Here is a 21,101-nt window from a genome sequence, read left to right on the forward strand (position 1 = left end):
ACTGCATGGGCATGGGCAATGGTTAGGGAAGATGGCAGCTGAATTCCAAGAGCAGCTGGAGGACACCACCTTGACTAGGCCTGCTTCAGAGTATGTTTCGGCAGAGATAAATCTCTATCACTCCACCCCTCAAAACCTCTCACACTAAACTGTCTATAGGGTTGCAAAACGAGGGCATTTGCATAGAGTATTGCAGGACTTGTGCTGGCTTGCCAGCAGTACATGTGAAAATGTCACGAGCCTGTCCCAGATAACTAAGGCACACGTCTGATAGTTAACTCTTTACTGGCAAGAGAAACACCCACAACAGCTTCCACGGTGCTCTGGATACACATGCACAAATGCTTCCAGCCTCTAGGCCAGGGGTAGGCAACCTAAGGCCCGAGGGCTGGATGCGCCCCAATCGCCTTCTCAATCTGGCCCACGGACGGTCCGGGAAACAGCGTGGTTTTTACATGAGTAGAATGTGTCCTTTTATTTAAAATGCATCACTGGGTTATTTGTGGGGCATAGGAATTCATTCATTATTATTTTTCAAAATATAGTCTGGCCCACCACATGGTCTGAGGGACAGTGGACCAGCCCACAGCTGAAAAAGGTTGCTGACCCCTGCTCTAGGCAGCTGTTCACTGGTCTGGGCCCCATGAAGCAGTGGCGGCAACAGGAGACCCCCCCCACCCCCCTGCTGGTTTATATACCTTCCCCTGGTGGGTTGTAAGCAATCAGGCAAATAAAGTGGGTGTTGCTGCATGATTTGCTTTATTTACAGACACAGTATGCTTAACTTTGGTGACACAGTCATTTTTTCACACAGCAGCGTGTTTGCTATGTGCCGTGACAGTGCTGCACACACAACTACAGTCATTCTACAGAGTGAAGCCATTGGAAGGTGGCTTGGTCTGAATAATCTGGAAGAGTTGGTGCATTCCTTTGGGCCACATGGGTTGGGATGATGGATCAAAGGCTGGCCCATGCAGAAGTGTCCTGCTCTGCCGTCTCTGCAGGCTGGGCACAAACCATCTCTCACTTCCACCGGCCACCAACCACAGGCTTCCCACGGGCGGCCTTTGAGCTGTTGGGGAAGCAGAGAAGCAAATGAGGTATTTCAGGCATCAGTGAGGTCAAAGCAAAAGGCAGAGGTGGGGGAGAAGGGAAGGATCTACTTTTGCAGTCAAACAGCACTGTGTGGGTACTTATTGCACAGGGATATCTGGGGGTCACTCATTCAGTGGCTTCCACACAGATCCCAACTTGGTTCCTTGGCGAGTGTGTCCACATGGCATGTGTAGTCCACATGAAGAAAATGCAATGTGAGCAGAACTCATGCAAAGTTGCTATGTTTATACACACTAAGCAGTGAGCTGGGAGCCCAAGATATGGAATCCTGAACAAATTTCATCTTGTGCCTTTACAGATATATCTGTTTCTCAGACTTAAAGCTTGGGTAGAACTCATTATTTCTCTCTAGGGAACCCTGAGAATTGTATTCTGGGAGCAGGTAAGGGCTTGAGAATTCTTCTACAGCAAGGATGGGGAACCTGTGGCCAGCACAAGACTACATCCTACAGGACACAGAAGGCTTTGGATCTTCCTCCCTCTGGGTGGAAAGAGCGGTCTTGGAGAGGAAATTCTGGCCTCATATGTCTCCTACTTCTGTTGTGGAAGCCTCTGTGCCATTTGCCTTACTGATATCAGAACCCCAACATCAGTAGAGGCATTCACCTTAAGACAGGCACCCCCAAACTGCGGCCCTCCAGATGTTTTGGCCTACAACTCCCATGATCCCTAGCTAACAGGACCAGTGGTCAGGGATGATGGGAATTGTAGTCTAAAACATCTGGAGGGCCGAAGTTTGGGGATGCCTGACCGTAAGATATAAGCTTGGCATGTGCCTTAAGAGATAAGGTGCAGAGGGCTGTTTCTCACTATATAGAAGGGATAGCCAGTGGGATGCTCTTTAGATGTGATTGGCCTATACACCTCCCATCTTTCCTATTGGCCCTGCTGGTCTATAAATTGGACACTTAATCTTATGTGCACACTGAAAAGGGCAAGGTGTAAAGATAATCTGAGACCCGGATTTCAAAAATATTGAGGGGTATACATACAGGTGCGCTCTCTCTCTCTCTCTCTCTCTATATATATATATATATATGCATAATTGCTAACATTTAGCATAACATTTAGCATGACAGCACTTTGATATATCTAGCTCCCGGCTACTAAAGCAAGTGTCCCTATCCAGCTGCTTAAAGTAACACATATCCAACTAAACTATCCCTGATAAATAAATCCAGGGCCTAATTTGGAACATAAAGTCATTTGCCTTCATTACATGCACTGCAAGCCACCACAGCACACTATAAAGGACGCAACATGCTACTCACCCTTTCCTGAAGCAGGTTAGGAGGGAATAAAAGAAATATGGTGTAAGAAGCACGTAACATTCTTGACTAACCAGTTTGGTGCACCTAAAAGTTCGCTAGAGAAGGAGGCATTCCTAATGTAGGCTGCCATTTGTTTCTGGACAAGTGGATTAAAAAGATGAATCTTTTACCATTTTGCCTGCACAGCCACTCTGAAAGATGGCTACGCTACTTGTTCATGTAAAGTGGAAGAAGAATGTTCCATGTTGATCAGCATTGCTGTCAAGAATGCAGCTGATGATTCATTTCCTACTCTGCCATCAGCTACGCACAGGACACCAAGCCAGTTCTTTAGCATCTCTCGGCCTCTGCTCTCCATCTGTGAACCATGGAGACATGAAGCATGGAGGGAAATGGGTGACTGCCCTGAACAATCCAACAGAGGTCCCCAATAATTTGTACAGACAGAGAAGTCAGATTCATACATGCTGAAAGGAGATGAGCTGATGTAAGGAAAGAGGATGAATGCCCCAGCTCTCAATAAGTGGATGGTGGGTAAATGGACAGCTTAGCTACTGCACTATGCCAAACTATTTCCTAAACGGTGTTCATAGACATATCCTTAGAAGGGGAAATGCTGTGAAGGAGTGAATAAAATGATGACCCCAAAGTGGTGAGGAAATCATGGAGTTCAGAGATCAGAACAAACTAAGGAAGCAGGTGTGCAAATGGCATGCAAGGGAAGAAATAAATTGGAGGGGCCTGGTGAGAAATGTGGCTGAAACAGAAAACCAGGAAAGAACTTTAGGTGAAAGAAGCAAATGAAGAAAAGCACATCCGCAATACACCATTCATCTAAGGCACAGCTACAATTCTCAGCACCCTTAAGCAACTACAGCTCCCAGGATCCTTTGGGGGAAGTCATGTGCTTTAAATATGTGCTGGATATGATTTAAATGTATGGTGTGAATCTGCCCTGACAAAGTATGGCACAGTTAGCAAAGCATGCTAAGCTCCCTGAACACCAATGAGGATCTCTTTCTACAGCCATCCAAGTGTCTGGTGGCCAGTGAAGACCCTGTGCATGTTGGTTCCAAGCCTGAAGTGAGCCTAGATTAGCCTCACCAACCTGGTGCCCTCTAGACATTTTGGTCTTTTGCTTTAAATGTATGATGTGGATGTGACTCTGGTCTGAAAGGTGGATTGGAAGGGAAAGGGGTAAAATGTGGTGAGAATGAAATGACAGAATCAAGCAACAAGGAGGGGTGAAATAACGGGTGTGAAATGGGAGGCAGGAGGCAGAAAAAGCAGTGGCTAGCTGAAATGAGGACGAAAGAAAGAAAATAAGAAAAGGTGGTGATAAAGCAAGGTTGTCGTTTCTTAAATGGAATCTAACAGTATCAATCCTGTGAATAGCCAGAAGTGCTCAATTCAAGATTCTTGAACACAAAGGCATAGCCTATTATTACAGCAGCAGGCTTTCTAGAGCAAAAAAGAAGCCAGGAACTGAAAAGAGAAGGGCTGGCAAATACTAATGACAAAGAAAATGAAAGGAGGAACAGCAGGAAGTTAAGAACGGAAGCAAAACACAAACAAAATCCTGAAAGCTCCAAACAAGTATTTTACAGAAGGGAAGGGTGAAAGTGGTGCACCTGTAAAAAAGAAAAAGGAAAAAGTGGGGGGTTGTGAAAGATCTAATGGGAATGCTGGATACTATGAAACTGGATGGCCTGAGTACTTACACCTTTTGATGATCATTAATGCGGTTCCGTAGAACATTAATCTGCAAGAGAAATAGACAGGAGGTGAAGCTACATGGCAATTCTTCCCCATGCGGGGATCAGGAGGGCCACTGTGTGAAGACAGCAAGAAAAGAAGTCTAAGCATGGGCTGGTGAGATCACACGCAGTAGTCAGCAGGGCTGTGTGATGGGTAAAGAATCCCTCTGATTGTTGGAATTTCCATAGGTAAAGACTGGGAGTCAGAAAGGACAGTGGATCTGTTTGTCCATACTATCTAATGTGATATTTAGACGTTTTTCTCTGCCATGAAATATTATTGCCACACTACATGGAAGCGTTTCAAATCCAGGCATGGTTGGTGGAAGGAACTCACTGGAACCCAGTCGAAACTCACTATAACCCAGTTCCAGCACCTCCCAGATGGGTGTGATTGCTATTACAAGGGAGGCATTCATGGTGAGTTCTGGCACCTCTTTTTCTAGAAAAATAGCCCTGGGAGGGACTGAGAACAAAGGCTGCTCTCCAGCATCCTTGAAGGCTTCAGGTGAGTTTTTCAGGATTCTTCTTCAAAGTTTTCCCATCATGATCTTGACCAGTTACAGAATCTTCTAGGAATACCCACTTTTCTACTGTTAGTAGGTGCTTGGAAGCAATGCTGTGCCATTTGTAGCAATTCCTGGACTTGGTGCTTCTTTCAAAGCATCTCTAAAGTTTGCTATACGTTGAGCATTACATGTTGTTCTCTGCACAAATGTGCTCTGCTCATGAAGTTCACAAACCAGGATAAAGGCAATAAAAATAATGCCAGAGGGATACCATGTCAAAGAGCAAATCCATGTGGATAACTAGCAATGGAGTTATTGTTCAGTTAAGGTGCCAAGAAGCTCCAGCTTCTGGTGTAAGGATCCAAAGCAGAGGAGAACAGTTCCTAAGGTGCCTCCAAGTACTTACCCCTATCAGAGGATCTGGCTGAAAAGACAAATGGCTGATCCCAGGAATCTTTGCAAGCTAAGCAGGGCAAACATGCAAGACAATGAAATACCATCTTGAGAAGATGCTGGCATGGACCGAACTTCACTGGGCCACACTTAGCTCCACACGTTTTATCATTCATCACAGCATTGCCATGAGCAAAGTGGGGTGGGGACAGGCCATACTTACTACTTGCTTAACTCATCACAGCGTGCAGTGAGTATGGAAATCTGGTTAGGGTTAGAGAAGGGAGATTATTATAGATGTGAAAGCCCCTCTAAGAAATGGCAGCTGCTGGAGGGGGGGTAGTAAAAAGAGGGGGAAATCAGAAATACTCCAGAACAAGTCTGGGGCATTTTGGTAAAAGAAAGCAGCTAAATGGCAATTGCCAGGAAAAGCTTCACTGCCACTAATAAGACACCCACTCCCCAAGAGAAAAATAATGTCATTGCTGCCACCTCCCCCTGCCATTCAGGAAGCCCCCACCACAATTTCCCTTTTCAATATGTCCCCCGATTTCATTCCCCTATCTTACCTTCAGAATTTCAAGTCAAAAGTTTGGAAATTTGCATTTTAGGCTTGACCCTAGCTTAAATGTGATGTTAGTGAAAGAGACAAGTAGTATGAGCTGTGTGTATTTAAGCCAGTTCTAGTGCAGATTAATTAAGCGGCTGCAACAATATTTAACCAAACTCAATAAGCTACTAGGCAGGTGAGTGATCACAAGGCACGTACAAATGTGGTCTTCAGGGTAGAAATATTTGTTGGTCAAACTGAAATGGGCCAGATTGGCTTTGACACAGTCTATTCCAAATTATGGTGTGGTTTGTGGTGTCCTTCAATGTCTGGCGAGACTAGGCAGGACCTTCACAGACCTAGACTGATGCTACATCCATTTGAAGCAGAAAAGTGCCAGACTCCACTCATTTAATGAGCCATTTGGCTCTGATTTCTGAAGTCGGTTCCAAAGGGGGATGAAGTTCAGTGAGACAAGTATGATCAAATGACATACCTGTGGTTTTTCTAAGCAAAAAGGAAAAGAGGAGGCAAAGCATGACAAGTATCAACTAAAACGGCGTTGAATGTTTGCCCATTTCAATTTAAAAGGTGAAAGTAACACTTTCAAAGAAGGGAAAACATTTCCTGAAAAGCTCCCATGATGAAAATGTTCATATTCCCCTTCCACTTCAGTCTGCTGCTGCTTCAGTGCCATTTTCTCCTTATAATCACTGAGTCATCTTGCTGATTACAGAAATGTGGGAAATCCCAGCCAATCAGGAATTGTGTGCTGAATGGGATGATAACGTGATGGAATGTTAACATGACGTCCCACAGAGCAAAGGAAGATAATTGACCATGAGGACAATACTTGTTGCATCAGTGGCAGGGGTGATGCTAGCCAATTGGGATTGAATAGTGAAAAGGATGATAATGTGACAATATGTAGCCAATCAAATTTAGCCACGAAGTGAGAGCAAATGAAGCAGCTGTCAGAAAGCATTGCTCTCCCTCTCAATGAAGGGGTATTTTTGGTCCTCTTTTGATACAATGTCTCAAAAATTACTTGAGCAATCATTTTTTTGATGCTGCTGAAATTTCTTGCAAAAAGGTAAGAAATTTCTGTAAAAGGTGAGATATTTCCACAGACGTGCAGACTCACCTCATATTTCTGCCTCTTGAACTTTTCCTGCAAGTCAAATTTCTCAGCTTCCAGGTCATGGATATTCTGCCACAGTTCCTTTGCCTTTTCCCTGTTGTGAGAATATGCAGCATCAATCAATGTGGTTGCCAGTGCTTATATATCACATAGGAACACGCAATGTGAGCATGCTCTTCCAGAGCAGGAAAGTGAGCTGAACATAAGAATGAGAATCTTAGGTATGCAACATTGTGCATGTGAATATGCACAGGCATAAAAATTGTGTGCATATTCTTTATTATGTGGGAGTTGTATGTGGTTCGTGAGTGTGAACATATGGTTTATGGATGATGTGTGTGTGTGTGTGTGTGTGTGTGTGAGAGAGAGAGAGAGAGAGAGAGAGAGAGAGAGAGAGAGAGAGATAATGTGAATATAAATGTCTGTATGTTTTAGCCTGTGAATATGAGTATACAGTACATAACATTTATAACTTCAGCCAGAATGTTTCCTAAATTATTGAAAGTCCCAGTTATCAACCTTTCAACCCATTTATGTCTTTATCTTTAACTTGTGCTTAAATTTATATCACACATTTTAGTATATTCCTACTTTACAAGTACTTATGCTGATGCTTTTGCCACAGTGTGAAACAACCTGGGCATAAGTGAAGCAGCGACCCTCTTCAGACATTACCACATCGAGGGAGCACATGAGTAGAGAGAGATTGCAGGAATACACCTTTAGCCCCACTCCCCACACAACTCCTCTGGCTCTTCGTGTGCTTACAATGGACATCTGCTATGGGTAATCTTATGTACCAGTGAAGGCTCTCTCTGCCCATGTTCCCTCTTTAGGTGGAAATGCCTGAATAGGGCTAATGTGCATCACCGAACCACATAAGCAGATTTTTTCTATTGATTATTGCAGCATGAGGATTAATTAGGGCATTTTTGACTGGGGATGCACATATTGTGGTTCTGATTGAAATCATGCCCAACCTGTAAGGGGTTTTTTTTTTTTTTAATCCCTGGATGTGGCTGCAAGTCACACAGCTGATGTAACATGTAGTTAAGCCCTTGATCTACTTGAGGTTTCATACTGCATCACCTCCAATATGTTTCCATGTGCCTATTGCACCCTCTAGTGTTCTGGCTCCCTCCTTTTCCTTTGACTCTCTCTGCTTAAACTCAAATGCAGGTAGCATTTGGAAATAGTGCATGATTGGATGAGCAAGCATTAGTACAATTTAACAGCCCCATATGGCTTCCTGACTTGTAACCATGTGGGATATAATACCTTCTGCTACCATTTAATGCATGTTGTGGGCAGTTAACACTTCCAAGGAGTGATGGACTAAGAAGCAAGGGAAGCATTGCCACATGTACCCTAACTGTGCCCTATAGTGCCATAGTAATAGCCAAGCCAGCATCGCATTGTGTTCGCATAACCCCAAATATGGAGAACAGCATCGCACACAATGCATGCTGTAACTGTAGGATTGTGGCAAATCTTACAATGCTTCAGGAGCTGTCTTATGTCGAGGTCACTGTGCCTCCATTTAGCCTGGAAAAGCTTGTTCTGATCCCAATAATTATCAGTCCCCCTCAGTGAATGTTATTTTCATTTAAAAACAAAAGTCTGTATGTTAAATGCAAAGAACGCATTTAAAGTCATGTCTAGTTGGGCCCTCTGAGAGACCACAAATCACAACTATGGGGAAAGTGGCAGATAGAAGACTGTTTTCATCTAATTTCTTCATCATGAGGGAAGTAGGTCCCTCCTGACCCCATAGCTTCTGGCTGCTGCCCACAGAACCAGCTTCTCTTCTTACTTCAGTTTGTCTTCATTCAAGTGATCGATGGTCAAAGGTTTTCGACGCTCGCTGAGGATCTTTTTCTTCTTCTCCCGCTCCGTCTGTTTTTTCCCACTCTTCTTCTCTGTCTAAAACACACACCAAACAAACAGTTCTTGAGTGGCATCAGAGTTCATCAGCCCAGTTCATCAGACAGGTACATGGACTATGAATGCGGAGGATATAAGCACACATAGATTAAAACGAAGACTAAAAAGCTCATATTGTCCCTTTACCAGTCTCTATTTTAGCTATTTTGGGCATACAACATGTAAGAAGAGTTTGGATTTGATATCCCGCTTTATCACTACCCGAAGGAGTCTCAAAGCGGCTAACAATCTCCTTTTCCCCTCCTCCCCCACAACAAACACTCTGTGAGGTGAGTGGGGCTGAGAGACTTCAGAGAAGTGTGACTAGCCCAAGGTCACCCAGCAGCTGCATGTGGAGGAGCGGAGACGCGAACCCGGTTCCCCAGATTACGAGTCTGCCGCTCTTAACCACTACACCACACTGGCTCTCAGTGAGTAGACACCCAGACAGGAAATTCTGTCCCCAGATGTGGGTTTCAGTTTCTGGAAGAACACTCAGGCTGGATAGGTACCTTCTGTATGTAGCCTCCAAAATGGAGCATGTTGGAGAAAGCCTTCTTCTTCCTGGCATCCTCTTCAGCCCTCTTCCTATTTTCTTCTTCCTCTTTCCGGGCTCTCTCTTCCTGCCACAGGCAGAATGACAGAGAGGTTTCAGAATGGCAGATACAGTAGTTAAAGAGAATCTGTCTACAGCAGGAGTGACTACCCAGTGGGCCTACAAATGCCACCACCATCCCAGCCAGAGATTATAGGAGTTTGAGTCAAACAACAGCATCTGGAGGTCCAAAAGCTCCACATCCCTGATCTACAGGGACATCAAATGGAAACTTGTTTAGGAGACTGGATGGACACAAATCATACAGGATGGCTTCTGTTCCCCAATCCCTGTTAGTAAGCAAGCTCATTAGCCAATTCCAGATCAGTTCCTCCTTGTTTTTCCGCACTTGGAGAAAGGGAACACTTAGAAAAATAAGTAACAGTTGGTGGTGCTTTCGTTATAAACTGAGCAGTTCTAGTCTGGTTTTGGTCTGTTATGCATAAAGCCTATGTAATAATAATAATGATAATAATAATTTATTATTTATACCCCGCCCATCTGGCCGGGTTCCCCCAGCCACTCTGGGCAGCTTCCAACAAAACATTAAAATACAGAAATCCATCAAACATTAAAAGCTTCCCTAAACACCCTATGTCAGTGATTCCCTGCATTTCCAAGGCTTCGGGTTCACTGGTTGACCAGGGATGATGGGCTCATATTACTGCTTGAGTATAACTCTTACATGAGCAGCCAAGTGGAAAATTTGCCCCATGCATAAATGGGGGTTTGCCAGAACAACAAAAACAAAAACAAACTCATAAAGGCATTGAAGTCAGCGTCGCTTGTGCAGGTTCTCTGCTGTTTGCTTGTGTTCCTTTGGTGGTGAGAGATGTTGGGGTTGGCTTAGGGCATGGTATATATTAAGTAAAATAGAAACACCATCACCCCACCCCCACCCCATCTACCTCTTTCCCCCTTTTCTTCCCAATGTCTCAACAAATGAAACTGATTTGTAAAAATGTTACGAGAGACATTGCACATATTTTTGTAAATCAAGAAAATCTTTAATAAAAATAATAATAATCACAAAACAAATAAAGGCATTGAAGTGACTTTTTGCTGTGGACTTCATGTCTTGGGTATACTCACAGCGAAGCGGGCCTGACGTTCCTTCTCTCGCTCACTGCGGATCCGTTGCTGTTCAGCTCGTTCTGCTCGCCGCTGCTCCTATAGGAGGAAATCAGCCCAGCACCTGTTCAGGGAGGAGGCCTGGTATACTCTGATGAATGCCCCCCTCCTTCACTCAGCATGGCCTGAGGCAGTCACAGTTGAGGCTGAAACTATAACACTATTGAAAATGCTGGACACCTGACATTTTGCCACCTGAGCATCCAAATGATACCTCCCATGGTAAAAATATAATATTATGGCTACCTATGGCACCCATGTTAACTCATACTTCTAGATCAGCCTCTAAAACTGGGACTTTAAAACAGTCCAGAATATAGTTTTGGGGTCTAGAGACAATAATTATCCTGCCATTTCATTAATTACTACTGTGAATGTGCATTTTTTAAGCATTCCCAGAATATTTGTGGGATTTCTGTCTTTGCATCACTATCAGGTGGATTTAGGATCTGGATGAAAGATGAACGCTCTTAAGTCCTCTCTTCTTTTTGGAAGAGACATACTATTCTGTCCTTGAGGAATATCAGCTCTTCCTCCTCTTTCTTCCGGTTCTCAAAATGGGCCTCAATCAGTGTTTGCAGCTCATTCAGATCCTTCTCCATTCTCTTGCGGTGAATGTCCTGCAAAGCAGAAAAGACAATATGAGGGTTTGGTATGTTGCACACACATGCACACACACACACACACACACACAGAGAGAGAGAGAGAGAGAGAGAGAGAGAGAGAGAGAGAGAGAGAGAGAGAGAGAGAGAGAGAGAGAGAGACAGCTTGATGAGATGATGATGGCTAATACTCACATCAAAGTCCACTCTCTCCCCATCAGGGATCTTTGGAGGCACCAAATTTGGCATAAAGAGCCTGAAAATGGAGGGGAAGGGGGAATAAAGAGGTAAGCCAATAGTACAGCAACACCTGATTTATCTCTTTATCAGGGTTGGCTGACATTATTGATCTCCTACACGAATCCATACTTAATCCCATTGATTTCAAAGAGGTCTGTCTCTGGGTTCCAAGTAAATCTGGCCAAGACAATATAGACAAAAACAGAATCATATAATTGTAGAGTTGGAAGGGACCACAGGGATCATCTAGTCCAACCCCCTGCAATGCAGGAATCTTCTGCCCAATGTGGGGCTCAGACCCATGGCCCAGAGATTAAGAATCTCACGCTCTATCGACTGAACTATCACAGTACCCTGCTAGCACCCATGCCTTACAAATCATAGATATATGCCTAGAAACCAGTGACAAATAGATTAGTTCATAGATGGCATAAATCGAAGATATAATCATTTTAAAAACAACAACAACCTGACCCTACAACACTGAATGCAAGGTAAAGGGGGGGGACCCTAAGCATCTTATATCCATATAAGTGTCCAGTAGTCTAATAACTAGATAGCCCCATCAAATCAGAAAAGACCCTCTACAGGATGATAATAATAATAATAATAATAATAATAATAATAATAATAATAATAATAATAATTTATTTATACCCCGCCCATCTGGCCAGGTTCCCCCAGCCACTCTGGGCGGCTTCCAACAAAATATTAAAATACAGAAATCCATCAAACATTAAAAGCTTCCCTAAACAGGGCTGCCTTGAGATGCCTTCTAAAGGTCTGGTAATTGTTGTTCTCTTTGACCTCTGGTGGGAGGGCATTCCACAGGGTGGGTGCCACTACCAAGAAGGCCCTCTGCCTGGTTCCCCTGTAACTTGGCTTCTCGTAGCGAGGGAACCGCCAGAAGGCCCTCGGTGCTGGACCTCAGTGTCCGGGCAGAATGATGGGGGTGGAGACGCTCCTTCAGGTATACTGGACCTAGGCCGAATGGTGAAACTTCAATTCCTAACAATGAAAATCTGGGAGGAAGCAGCTAACCTTATACTAACCTGTCTTAGAACTCACTCTGCACATTTTATTTAAACTAGATGTCAAACTGAACGTAGTTCCAAGCTGAGAGAACAATTTATAGCTTCTTGAAGGGCGCCATATGGAATGCCAAACCGGTTGCTGAGCTTTTTACAATGGCCGCAGCTGTCACAGTAGTCTTAAGTTTCCTTGACTTGACTTACATGAGCCACTGAACAGCTGTAATAATTTCATTATTATGGGCAAGCTGGGGTGGGAATGTTGTTCACATCACTTTGCCTTTGCATTTAGCAGTGTCTCTGCATTTGTGGGCAACTTTTTTTTTAAAAAAAAAAATCTAGATAATTTTGTACCACCCAAAGAGACCATGTATTTGCTTTTTTGAAATTTCAGTGTTGCTGTTGTTTAAAAAGATTTTATTAACAGTACAATCCTGTGCATGTTTATTTGGAAGTACAGTTTACCATGCTCGGCAGGACTCACTTCCAGGTAAATGTGCATAGGATTGTAGCCTTGCACCATGTCACAAATCTGCCATTAATTGCAATTTTAGGAAGCCAATCATATAATATGTCAACGTTGACATCTCTCTATTTTTCCTCAGTCATGCTTGTACTGACCATCTCCTTTCCCCCTTCCATACAACTGCTCCTACCTCAACTACTGCCTGCTAACCATGACATCAAAATCCACTTTACTTATACTTACTTGGGCCTAGGCTTTGATTCTCCTGCAAGAAACCAAATGAACATTTTAAAGAGTTGCCAAACACAAATATTTACCTGCTCCCTTTGTAGATAAATTGAAGAGACAGGCCTACTGACTCCCTTAAGGCTTATGTGGGTTGTTTCTGCTCCCTAACCCTCCCACCGCTCATCTCTCATCTTCCCCTGTACTTTTTCATGTGAGATACTTCATTGAATAAAGGCTTGGATAGATTATTTTTTGGTTTGTCTGTGTGTGTTTCAGAGTTAAAGGCACATTCCTAACTCTTGAGCTGCAGGGAAATGCAGATCTCTCCATTCTAGTTCCTGCCTCAGTTTCTCAGGCTGATTGACATGGATTTTGTGCGCTTGTCCAACAAACCTGCTTCCAGAAAAATTAAAAAATGGTCTTATTTAAGTAAAGAAAATGATGGGGAAATGTTCTCAAAATTGTAACAGTTGCTTGATGGGACATTGTATGACTTCTGTCCCATTTTAACATATACACTTGTGAATTGGTTTTTTATATATCAGCATTAAGATCTGTATAGTTACCTTTTATCACAATATATGCATTTCCTTCTGGTAACTTCTTAGAGCTGAGAGCACTACTGCAAATTTGGGAGAGATGCAAAATCCAAAGGACAACTGCTTCCCTATCTGCACATTTATCCAGGAAGTGCAGATCAGTTCATTTTACTTTGAATTTTATAGAAAATGAACTCCTCAAACATCCCAGTACTGTACATATACTGGGCCACAGTGCACGCTTTTCATTTACCTTCTGGTTCTTTAGCTTGCTCTTCTTGTTCTATTTTAAAAGGGGAGCAAAGAATTTTGATTAGAGATGTACCACGCCACTGCAGTTGTGTCTAGAATCCCCACACTCCCTGATGCATTTATTTCCTCTAAGCTGTGATTACAGCATTCCCAGCAGGCTTCATAGTTCATTCACCCATTGCTGGGAGAGTTGACATTGCTGGCATTCTGGTATTTGGTGATCAGAGACAGGGGCGTCCCCTCTTTTGCATTTTTCACAACACCAGAAGCCACAGGACAGATGATGATATGATGTCAGTGTTATGAACACCAGAACAGTTAGACTCACCAAAGAAGGTGGCTTTAATCAGTAAAATTCTGGGAATAGGTGGGGGGGTACTAATTTTGGAAAACTTTCCCCAATACCGTACATTATTTCCCCTGAAAATGTTACAGGTTTCCCTCCCTTTAGAGTCAGAACTACTATCAGTAAAGAGTGCCAGATGCTTTGTTTCCCTTTATTTTTTTTTGTTTATGGGATGTAATGATTGTTGATGTCACCAAAGCATGGGGGGGCGTTCCCTAAAGCCGTGATGTTCCTCCACACAGTTGTGGGTTTTTTAGGGGGAGCGTATCTGGGGGGGGGCGTTCTCTGCAAGTTCAAGGCTGCCCATTTGACAAACACAGATTACTGTGTCTTCCTGTGCCATCATCAGCCTTCCTTTACTGCCCATGCTGGTAAAGTATTAAGAAGGAGAATGCAGAGAAACAGCCAGACTCATAGATGGATGGAACATTGTTATAGAATATTTGTTACTCAAGAAACATACACCATGTACAAGGGACCAGCCACTAGGCATGCAGCGGATTCGTCAATTTGCATTCTCTCAATTTTTCATTTTCCCATTCAGTTCTCCACATTTCTGCAGCAATTTGCAGATTTCTTTAAAAATTGCCAGCACATTTTGCCTAATAAGCACATGTTTGTACATTTTTGCAAGCAGTTTTCCCCAATGTAATGAATCAAATTCAACTAGTGCAAAGAGGCTTTCACCCCACTCTTCCAAAGCTGCTCTGGGGAGTCAGAACTTCCCAGTGTACAGCTTGTGGTGACAGACAGATCTCCTTAGTGCTATGTTGAGTACATTTTTTTTTTGTATGTTCACTTCATGAATATATTCATTTTTATGCACTCTTTCTTCTAATATATGCATTTCTTGTAAGCACTGTTTGGTTGGAGAAACACAGTGAAAAATTCGGTTCAGTGTGAATTTTGAAGGCTTGTGGTGTTTTGGTTCTCATAGCATTCCAGACAGTGGGGATTGTGTAAGTTCACCTTTATTTGCGAACTGAATTAATGTTATTTCCCCATTCTTACTATAATTTTTCTATTTTTGCTTTTTTACACTCCCCCCCCCATGACAAGTGTGCTCTGAGATCACAGCTTCACCAAAACAATGCTCAATTTTTATTCAGTGACGGGTTCGACCTGAAAAGGACCCACGATCACAATGCTTGTATTGGCCAGAGATGTTTCACCAGAACATCATACCTTCTGCCCTAGGTTCATCTCCATCTTCCTTGACTTCTTCAGCTTCTTCTTGTTCTTGTTCCTCTTGTTCTAAGGAAGAAAACAGCAGGATGACCTCAACAGATCTGAGAATTTTCATTGTTGGCCTACACAAAATTCTGCTTGAGGTAATGAATCCCAGCCATTGGGATGTTGGTCAGAGAAGAAGGGTTGGGAAAGAAAGGTAGCATATTTCTAGAACATAGCTAAATGACAAGTGATAACTCAGGACTGCCATCTTAAATTGAACACATTGTGGTTCAATTTAATGATGTTCAGTGGTGTTTCTGGTGTGGGAAGAAGGCTTCGAGATGAGCTTCATCGGTCCTCAACATGATACACACCTCAGATGTAGAGGCAGGTTATTATTCAAGGTGGACACTCCTGGCCCATCACAATAATGTTAAATGCAGAGCAACAAAGAAGAAATGGCAACCAAAATGGTCAGAGGTTTAGAGCACCTTCCCCTACGGAGAAAAGCTGAGCATTTGGGGCTTTTTAGTTTATAAAACAGATAACTAAAGAGGTGAGATGTGGTAGAAGCTTATGAGGTGATACATGGTGTGAAGAAAGTGGATCGATGGAAGGGTTTATTCCATCTTACCAGAACTCAGGGTCACCTTGTAAAACTGGAGAAATGAAACATGTCTTCACACACCCACTACACAATTTACTTATGGATTTTGATCCCACAGGATATGATGGAATCTCATTTAGATTTTTGTGACCAGGGTTAGAAGACAGTGGCTCTCAGAAACGTCTCACTTTAAATATCAGATATGGAAATAAATGGTGCAAAGGAGTCAGTCAGAAATTGTCCTGCCACCCACAGAGGCTACCTTCTGGTACCCAAATCTAAATGATGCTATTATATAAGCACTAGGCATTTTTTTTATTTTATTAAACCAACACATTGAGGAGGGGAGTAGGAATGAGCCCACCTGCCACATGCCGTAGGCTACATAATATCAATACTACAAACATATATAGATTTTAGACTGCTTTATAATCCTGGCTTCCCCCAAAGAATCCTGGAAACTGTATTTTGGGGAGATGCTGATAATTCTCTGGGAGAGATCTCTAGCCCCTCCTTCCAAAACTACAATTTCCAGGGCTCTTTCAGAGGAGGGAATTAAATAGCTCTCCAAACTGGTATGGCCTTTGACTGATGCACACAGTACATAAATGCATATGGTTTCCAAGCACGATAGGTCAGTAAGTATTCTGCCTGTGTATCATTAGCAAGCAGCAGCAAAGTGAAATCAAAAGAAATGTTCTACTACCGTCTTCCACCTCTATCCATTCTTCCTCTTCTTAACCAGGGCAAGCAGGGGTGGTGAAAGGGAATAAGTAGAAAAGGTTAGCGAGGGATCACAGAAAGCTGTGGCTTCAAGCTAGAGCATCTATAGACAAAACGGCTCTCTTGCATTCTGATCTTTGCTTTGCCAAGCACTTGTGAAGTCAAGCGTTTGCCAAGTTCAATAGAATATTAAGGCCTGGAACATTCAGAACACCCACATATCCATGCACACACAGGGGCAGTAATTATGCCCTCATACAAAAGCAAAGAAGAGGAGGTGTGCTTGTAAAAAAAACGAACGCAAAGACACATCGATCAGCTTCTAGTGATACTATGCAAGCAGCAGAAAACTCATTCCAGACTGAGTTGCCCATTTATCAGTGTCAGTCCTGTTGGCACTGAAATATTCTGCCCAAGTTCCTAAAATAGTAGATTAAGTTAAAAAGGTAAAGGTAAAGGACCCCTGACAGTTAAGTCCAGACGCAAACGACTCTGGGGTTGCGGCACTCATCTCGCTTTCAGGCCAAGGGAGCCGGCGTTTGTCCACAGACAGTTTTTCTGGGTCATGTGGCCAGCATGACTAAGCTGCTTCTGGTGAAACCAGAGCAGCGCATGGAAACGCCATTTACCTTCCCACTGGAGCAGTACCTATTTATCTATTTCCACTTTGATGTGCCAACTGCTAGGTTGGCAGGAGCTGGGACCGAGCAATGGGAGCTCACCCCGTAACGGGGATTCAAACCACCGACCTTCCAATCGGCAAGCCCTAGGCTCAGTGGTTTAGCCTGCACCAAATGTGTGCCCTCCTGATCTGTTGGACTAAAATTCCCATCAGCCCCAGCCAAAGGGTGAAAGTTGTAGTTCAAAACACCAAGTGGGCACCAAGTTTATGAAGGCTGGATTAGATGTTCATAACACTCAATATAAGGCAAATACTCAGCCATATTCAACCTACACTTTTCTGCGCTTTTTGGTATATCTGAGAAATCCACGAGGCTATTTGGGCAAATCTGCACTTTTACTTGTCCACATATTATTTGCTTTTTAAAATTATTAAAATTTTATTATAACAATAATTATTTATTATAATTGCCAGATTGAAATAATAGGGGGAAAGACTAAGAAATCAAAACTTGCTGAAACAGAACAGTTTTGTAGTTCAATAGATTTTATTAGTGGTTCAATAGATATTTTATTAAAGTTTGAAAGAAAATACAAAGATCAGTATCTTTTTATGGAAGATAAAATTCTAATCTAAATAAAAACAAAAAACAAAAAGGAAGAAAATAAAATAATATAAAATAAAAGGAATTTATCATCTGTCAGCTATAAATAGAAAATTCTTTAAAGCATTCTCTCCAAGATAACACCCAACAATTCTACTTTCTATGTGTCAAAATTTTCTTCAATCCTCAAACCCAAATATCATATGTTCATTTTCTTTTTCACACAAAAACTCTATAAGGAGTTTCCAATTGAAACAGAACAGTTTTTATGATAGAACACTGCCAAAGAAACAGAACCTCGTGTGACCAGGAGGTCCCCATAATGGGAGCCACTTCTAAGCCACTACAGAAAACAAGCTCTGCCCCATATCACCACCAGGCCCATTTCAGATGATGGTGACATGAACAAAAGTGCCTTCTCAGACAACGTAGCTACACGTCAATAGTACACTAGCTACACTGAGACACCTAATAGTTTTTCATATATTACTCTTATAGTAACAATGGAAGCCTACCTTCTTCGACGCATTCTTCTGCATCAAGTCGGAAGAGAGGAAAAGAGAGAGCGTTATTAGAGCAGCAATGGTGGATTTGGAGAACATGTTTAATCTGACAGTTTTCATTCCCTTACCTTCCTGTTCCCTGTAAAACAGAAGGGAAACAGCTAGATTAGAATAATAGCTGGTTTGTTGTAATAATAATAATAATAATAATAATAATAATAATAATAAGTGATTTTAGAACAACATGATCCATGGTCTCCGACACATATTCTTCTTGGAAAGATGCACTACAATCAAGTTTCAACTTACAATTTATGCCAACCTGTTACAGCAGAAACAGCGGAGAAGAGTCATGTCGCACAAAATTTCATGCCGGAATAAACTTTAAGATGCTGCAACAAGACACTTCTGTTTGTTCCACAATCAGGGTTTTGGTTTTTTGTTTGCTGAGTGGATTCTGCCCATATGGTGGCAGGAGTTCACATATATTTCCAGATAAGCAGATACCTGGGGCCATCTCACACCCCACCTCATGCAATTAAAAGCTTGTTGTATTAAGGGACAGTTGGCTACATTGAAGTGAAGTGACATGCAGATCTAGGGCCAGCTTATTTTTCGGGAAGAGGACTGGAAGTAGCAAGTTGCCTATACGACATGCTTAGGCATGACTTCATGTTGTGCATCAGCTGGAGATGCAGCTCAAGTAACTGGAACAGGTGCTGATAAATATGGAGGGCTGTTTCCAGAGCAGGAATGTGGCAGGCTCTGAAAGAGCATTTTTCAGTGCTCTCTCTTGGGTTGGTCCTTGCAGTTGGAAAACAAGAAGCTGATGAGTGAGCTATGGGAGCGTAGAAAACTTAGAAAGTCTGTGGGAGTGGGAGTAACAGAGGATCCAAAAAGATAGGAAGAATTTCCAAAATTACAGACATAACCAAGTCACAAGCCATCTATACCTCCCAGGCATTTATAGCTGTATGGCTTTTACTGGTTCGTAACTAAGTACTGTATCTACATTTCTTCCGGTATCCAAAATCTTTAAATCCCAATAGCCTGTCATTCTATGCTTGGGGTTTCCCACCTGAAGGTTCCCAGAATCCTCAGAGACCCAGATTCTCTTTTAGATTCAGAAGAAGCCTAGTGAGACCGTCACCTCTAGGGTTTGGAATCCCTTCTCAACACTTCTTTTTCTGATGAAATGTATATACCACTTGCTTGCAACAAAACCTCTAAGTGCTTTATGAGAAATATTAAAATTATCAAGAGGGCTGGCACTAGACATTTGTGGTGCCTGAAGTGAATTAGAAATTGGCACTTCCACAGCTCTACTTTGTTAAGTGTGTGTTTTTATATCCAGTATACCTGAAGGAACGTCTCTACCCCCATTATTTTACCCAGACACTGAGGTCCAGCTCCGAGGGCCTTCTGACGGTTCCCTCACTGTGAGAAGTGAGGTTACAGGGCCTTCTCAGTGGTGGCCTCTGCCCTGTGGAACGCCCTCCCATCAGATGTCAAGGAAATAAACAACTATCTGACTTTTAGAAGACATCCGAAGACAGCCCTGTTTAGGGAAGTTTTTAATGTTTGGTGTATTTTTAGCATTCTATTGGGAGCCGCCCAGAGTGGCTGAGGAAACCCAGCCAGATGGGTAGGATATAAATATATTATTATTATTATTATTATTATTATTATTCCCATGCTGATCTTCACTCACCCCCCAAAAAATATTCTGATGCTGATCTTCACTCCCTCCTTTATTTATTATTATTATTATTATTATTATTATTATTATTAATACTTATTCCTACTATTTTATTATCTATTGAATTTCTATACCACCCTTCATCCAAAGATCACAGGCTAAAAGGGAGGGGGGCAGTTCACTATTACTTTAAAAAAAAAAAAAAAGTATTACACAAATGCATAAATGTTAGGTTTATCAATTGCTATTATTTAATGACCTGGAACAAAATCTTGCAGTATGCAGTCCAGATGTTCAAGATTCCAGCCACTCCATGCAATTCTCCAACCCCATTTTCCTGTTCTCCTCCCAACAGTGAGTCAGCATTCCGAAAACACTGAGCATGCTCAGTTCTTATTGGCCTCTTTCGGAGGTTTTCCCTTTCAGAGCTTTTTTCCTAAAGAATGGTTTCCCCAAGTGCAACCTCCTCCTTGTATGCAGATAGTAGCATTTTACACAGCAGCACTTACTACCTAAACATCAGAGGGGAAGATAAATAAAATAAATAAAATATTTGCTATGGACCAGCACCCTAATCATTCAGAATGATTTCATGTTGTGATTTCTCTCCTCCCTGGACCAGATTGTAGAAATATAGGAATGGCATATCTGAATGACCACACAGCCACATAAATATCAATGCGAGTGACAGAAAAGCAAGACACATTTCTGCATATAGATGGGAAAGGAAAACATTGGAGAACCTAAAACTTACTCTTCATATTCCTCAATGATCTCTTCAGTGTCCGACATTTTCAGTTACCTGTAATTTAATAAAGAAAAAGAAGCAGTGATACTTAAATAGGAATCACAGGCAGTTATTTTAAATAGCTGTGATGCCCGGAGAACCAACTGAAGGTGTGTCTTTTTACAATACTGATACCATCCAAGTGAGTTCCATTGCAACTTGCCCCATGATTGCTGTCTAGGGTTGCCATATTTCAAAAAACAACAACAACCCAGGATGCCCTTAGCTTTTACTTTTTTTACTTTTTTAAGAAAACCCCATAATTGTTAAACTCCCCCCCCCCCTGGAAATTC

The 21,101-nt window shown here is 42.4% G+C and overlaps 1 protein-coding gene across 1 annotated transcript; it reads right to left on the reverse strand.

Moving 5' to 3' along the window:
* Positions 1 to 742: 742 nt before the first annotated feature.
* TNNT2 (troponin T2, cardiac type) lies at positions 743 to 20,813 on the reverse strand. Its single transcript, XM_060277487.1, has 15 exons — positions 20,776 to 20,813; positions 18,451 to 18,461; positions 18,335 to 18,352; positions 16,577 to 16,606; positions 15,276 to 15,344; positions 13,746 to 13,775; positions 12,969 to 12,990; positions 11,184 to 11,244; positions 10,890 to 11,006; positions 10,348 to 10,425; positions 9,173 to 9,283; positions 8,551 to 8,660; positions 6,741 to 6,831; positions 5,270 to 5,310; positions 743 to 1,072 (listed from the first exon to the last, which is right to left on the reverse strand). The coding sequence occupies exons 1-15, from the start codon at positions 20,811 to 20,813 to the stop codon at positions 1,024 to 1,026; spliced, it is 876 nt and encodes a 291-aa protein (XP_060133470.1). The 3' UTR covers positions 743 to 1,023.
* Positions 20,814 to 21,101: the final 288 nt, after the last annotated feature.

Source organism: Zootoca vivipara, chromosome 7 (genome assembly GCF_963506605.1).
Source record: "Zootoca vivipara chromosome 7, rZooViv1.1, whole genome shotgun sequence".
Lineage (NCBI taxonomy): Eukaryota > Metazoa > Chordata > Lepidosauria > Squamata > Lacertidae > Zootoca > Zootoca vivipara.

Bases quoted from the DNA above. Each gene is read 5' to 3' on its own strand.
- TNNT2 (XM_060277487.1), bottom strand. From the start codon at position 20,813: ATGTCGGACACTGAAGAGATCATTGAGGAATATGAAGA. The intron at 15,345-16,576 runs GTAGTAGAACAT...TTTCTTCCTTAG, and splicing joins ATGGATAGAGGTGGAAGACG to AACAAGAGGAACAAGAACAA. The intron at 6,832-8,550 runs GTAAGAAGAGAA...TTCTCACAACAG, and splicing joins TTGAATGAAGACAAACTGAA to GGAAAAGGCAAAGGAACTGT.